This window comes from Trypanosoma cruzi, genomic scaffold, assembly GCF_000209065.1.
Source record: "Trypanosoma cruzi strain CL Brener 1047053516759 genomic scaffold, whole genome shotgun sequence".
NCBI classification, from domain to species: Eukaryota; Euglenozoa; class Kinetoplastea; order Trypanosomatida; family Trypanosomatidae; genus Trypanosoma; species Trypanosoma cruzi.
This window is the reverse complement of record NW_001849537.1, coordinates 267,566-272,252: the sequence shown is the minus strand read 5'-3', so window position 1 is coordinate 272,252 and position 4,687 is coordinate 267,566. Positions and strand designations below refer to the sequence as shown.

At 66.7% G+C, this 4,687-nt stretch overlaps 1 protein-coding gene across 1 annotated transcript, besides 1 other annotated feature; it reads left to right on the top strand.

Annotated features, from left to right (window-relative positions):
- Positions 1-4,687, top strand: Tc00.1047053510471.9 (dispersed gene family protein 1 (DGF-1), putative; the record flags this gene model as incomplete). Its single annotated transcript, XM_798533.1, has 1 exon — positions 1-4,687. A coding segment is annotated over one exon (4,687 nt), but the record flags the coding sequence as incomplete, so codon positions are not given.
- Positions 1-4,687: a sequence feature (areas not merged during assembly with more than two copies in the genome that could not be assigned to a particular haplotype).

Below are 4,687 nucleotides of genomic sequence, written 5' to 3'. Positions count from 1 at the left end.
TTGTTGGATCTCCGCTGAGGGTTTATGGAAATCCCTGTTTGCGGTGCTGGGCAACACGTTTCATATGGGCGGCGGTGACAGTACGCTGATAAATATTGAAGGGTCTGGCCAATTTTCATCGCTGAAGGTGCTGAACAACTCTGCTGTGGTGATCCGAGGCAACGTTGTGACGAGGCCGGTGAAGTACTTTTTGTTAGTAATTTTGGCGTTACGTGTGGAGTCTCGGTCAGCGGTTGTGTTTCAGGGCAACGACATGCAGAGAAGCTCGGCTGTATTTTTTTCAAGCTACTCTTCCTACATCTACTACAACTCCTGGCTGCAGCTGAGCGGCAACCTCTGCCGTGAATCCCCATCGGATGCCTTCCTCTTTCTGAACCCCACGGTGAATCTCCGCGACTCCGCGGTGTCTGTGTCCGGCAACCGATTCATGTCCAGCACGGGCACGCCGACCGTTTTGCGGATACCCAAAAGGTCCCGCGGTCTCACAAACGGAGCGATTGTGGCCGCGTGCAACACCGTGAACGACAAGGAGGGAGTGAAATACATCATTTCCTCCGTGTACAATGCCACCATCCTGACCTGCAGCGACCCATGCACCCTCGCAGCGTCGTGCTTCCCTGCGTACACGGCGACGGCCTCGAGTGATGGCTGCGCCTGCAGGTGCGCTGAGGGCGGCCACGGCGATGCGTGCCTGCCCGTTGCTGTCCCCGAGCCGCCGAGCACTGACGGCGCCGACTTGTGCGTGCGTGACGTGCGTGTGGGTGTGGAGGTGAACGTCAGTTTCGGGACGTCGGTGGCGTGCTACGTTGGCGTGACCTTTGCGGCGGACGTCTTGGTGGACGTGGAGTCGATGTCGGGGAGCGTGCGCAACGTGACACTGGCGAACTGCCTGTTTGTGGACGGAGCGAGCCTGTACGTTGTTGGGTGGCGGTCCGACCCGCCTGCTGGCGAGCGCGTCGATGTGTTGATCAGCGGGCTTGAGTCGCGCTCTGGCGGCGGCGTGGTGGTGGCGAACCGATTTCTGCCTGGCTCGCGCGTCACTGTGGTGGACTCGGTGCTGGTTGCGGAGGCGCGTGTTGCGTACCGCGGAGACCACGGCCTTGGCGACGCCTCCGCGTGCCTCGTGTTGCACAGCGTGAATCTGACTGGGAGCGTGCTGACCATTGCGCGCACGCACGTGGCGGCGGTTTTCCGCGACGCTGTTGGCGTGCTGTTAGTTGGCGGCGTGGCGCTGTCGTCGCGCGGTGCGCTCTACGTGGACGGGCTGTCGGTGCAGACGGCGCTGGGGCTGTGCGTGTCGGTGGAGGGCGGTGTTGCGGCCAGTGGCGGCTCCGTGGTGGCGTTTGTTGACAGCGACTTCTTGCTGTGCAAGCACGCGGTGTCTGTGCGTGGGGCTGTGAGCGTGTCGGGCTCTGCTGTGGCGTTTGTGCGGAACGACTTTTTGTTGGCGGAGGACTACGCGGTGGCGTTTTATTCGACGGTGAGCCTGGCCGACGGGTCGATGCTGCTGGCGAGGGGCAACGTGCACGACGGCGTCTCGAGGGAGATGCTCTACGCCGCTGGCGCCGTGACCGCTGCTGGGAGCACGCTGAGCTTTGTGCGCAACCGAGCGCTGCTGCCACGGATGCTGTCGGCGGGCCTGTCGCTTGCGGCTGGGGCGCATTTGAGGGTGGCGTGCAACGACGCTGGTGGACGTGTCCTGTCGACGGCGGAGGAGTACGCAGCGGCTGGATTTGGCGACGCTGGGAGCATCGACGTTGCTGGGTGCGACGCCTGCGACAGGGACACGCACTGCTACGCGCCCGGGACGGCGTCGGCGAGCATGAAGAACGGTGTGTGCGCGTGCTTGTGCGGCAGCGGCGGGCACGGCGAGGCGTGCGTGCCTGTGGGAGCTCCCGCGCTGCCGCCCGCTGTGGGCACTGCGTCGAGTGTGTTCTTCCGCGAGGGCGTGACGGTGCAGTCGGTGTTCGTTGTGCCTGCCGGCGCGAGCGAGGTGACGCTGCGCCACGTTGTGCTGGACGGCGTGAGCCCGGTGCTCTACGTGCCGTGGATGGCGCGGGACGGCGTGCGGATCGTTGTGCAGAACGTGTCGCTGCTGAACGGCGCCGTGCTGTACGTGATGGGCGGTGGAGCGTTGCGCGGTGCGGTGGCGGCGGGGAGCGACGAGGGCGGGCCGGTGGAGCTGTCGGTGTGCGATGTGGAGGCGCTGAACGGTGCGCTTGTGCTGACCGGCACGTTCCCCGCGGGGTCTGTGCTGACGGTGACGGACTCCCTGCTGGTTGCCGCGAGGCCGACGCCGCTTGTGTATCTTCCCGGCTCGCGGTCCTCGCCGTACGCACCGGTGCTGGTGCTGTCGGGCCTGCGGCTCGTGCAGTCCGTGCTAGTTGTGTCCGGCGTTGCCCTCGTGACGGTGATGACTGGTGGGCGGACGGTGGTGGTGGACGGCGCTGTGCTGGAGCTTGTCGGTGGCGGTGTCGCGCTGGACGCGGCTGTGTTCGGTGGCGAATATGCGTTGTACGCGAGTGCGCGCGTGGTGGCGTCGGAGGGCGCTGTGCTGCGCGTGTCGGGGAGCCAGGTGTACGCCGCGCATGGGTTTGTGTTCGAGAGCGGTGTGGAGGCCAACGCGTCCGCCGTCGTGGTGAACGACAACACCGGTGCGCTGACCGATGGCGCGCTGCTGGTGCTGCGGGGGTCGGCGTCGTTCGCGTCCGGGTCGTGGCTGTCGGTGCGCGGCAACAGCATCCGCGGCAGGCTTCTGTCTGTGCCGTCGTACCCGCGCAGTGCGGAGCTTGTGCAGAGCACGCTGACGCTCCATGGGAACGCCGGCAGCGGACCCGTCGTGATGGACGGCACCGTAGCGCTTGGGGGCGCCGGCCGAAAGTTCGTCGTGGGGTGCCTGACGCTCAACGGGCAGGCGCTGCAGCCGATGGACTACAGGTCCGCCGGCATCATCGGGGAATTCCGCCCCGTGGCGTGTGGCGTGTGCGACGCCGACGTGCGCTGCTTTGCTGCTGCGACGAGGACGATGTCGGGGTCGTGCGGCTGCCGCTGTGCTGAGGGCGGGTACGGGCGCGACTGCCTGCCGGTGTACCTGCCGCGCGTGGACGGGTGCAACCGCACGTCTGGCATGCCGCTGCTGAGCCACACGGAGACGCTGACGGAGACGCGCAGCCTGACTTCAACATGGACGCCGAGCCTGAGCACGGCTCACTACAGTCCGACGCAGCACGGGCCGACGGAGACCCTGCAGGTGACGGAGACGGTGGCGCTGTCGCCCACGCGGACCCCGACGGCGTCGGTGAGCGGCACGTTGTGGTGGAGCGAGGTGGCGTGCCCGACGCTCGCTGTGACGACGACGGTGGCTGGTGGGAGCCTGACGCAGAACGACATCCGCGGCGGTGGGAGCGCCGTCCCGACGCGGCTGATGGTGGCGCTGCCGTCGCCGTTTCGATGGGCACGCGACCCGCAGCCCAGCATGCACCTGAGCTTTGTGCCGGTGTCGACGGCGCAGCCGAGTGGGTTTGGTGGTCCGTGGGGAGCGATGCTGCGCAACGCGACGTGGGTACGCAACGCGACGAATCCGTCCACCGTCCTGGAGCTGGCTGTGCCCGTGCACCGCGGTTACTTCGTTGCTGCCGACGAGACGATAGTCATTCGCTGCGACGCTGCGGCGGTGTCTGGCGGCTGCAAGGGCGTGCTGCTTGGGTCCTTCACGATCAGGTCTGACACGCTGCCCGCCGCTGCCAGCGCCCTCTCGGCGATCACCGGCGTTGCTGCGGGTGCGGCGGCTGTTGCCGTGGTGGTGACGGGCGGGCTCGGCTCCATCCTGGAGATGCAGGCACTCGGCGTGTTTGCGAGGATGTCATGCGCCTCGGCGCAGGAGCGTGCGAGCACCGTTGCGCTGCCGTACTTCCTGTCGGTGCTCGCTGCCCTTGACCCGCTGTGGATGGTGGTGGGCAACGCGCTGATCGCCGCTGTGTTCGGGTGCGTGCACTGCGGTGTGACGGCGGCCTTCCAGCGGTGGCGCGGCGTGGACGCGGCGAGTGCGTGGGCGGCGATGCGCTTCCCGAGCCTAACGTACGTTGTGGCGCACGCGATGCATCTCGGCATCTTCTTCGGCTCGGTGCTCGCACTGGCGATGCCCGACGCCCGCGTGCTGCACCGCGTGATCGGTGTCGTCGGCGTGCTGTACGGTGTGGCGTTCCCTGCTGGTGTGTGCTACTTGATTGCCCGCCACACGGGCGCGAGCTTCACGAGGTACTGGCAGTTTTCGAGGAAGCCGCTGCACGAGCGCCTGCTGTACCCCGTCGGGTATTGGCACCCCGCGGCGCAGCAGCGGATGTACGGCAGCATGCTGACGAACATGAGGGGCAGCCGCGTGTACTGGTGCGTGTTCCAGCTGTCGGTGCTGTGTGTGGTGTGCCTGACTGCGGCTGTGCACCCGCCCGTGGGAGGCTGCCACGTCCAGTACTTCTGCATGGCGGCTGTGCTGCTTGCGGGTGCGGGCGTGGTTGCCTTCACGAACATGATGCGCTCGGCTTTCCTGACGGTGATGCACACTGCGAGCTTTGTGCTTCTTGCGGCGCTGTGCGTGGTGAGCGCGGCCAACCACTTTACGCCGAGCGACGGCGGTGCGAGGGCGTACGCGGCTATCGTGCTGCTGCTGACGACTGTGTACTTGCGTCAC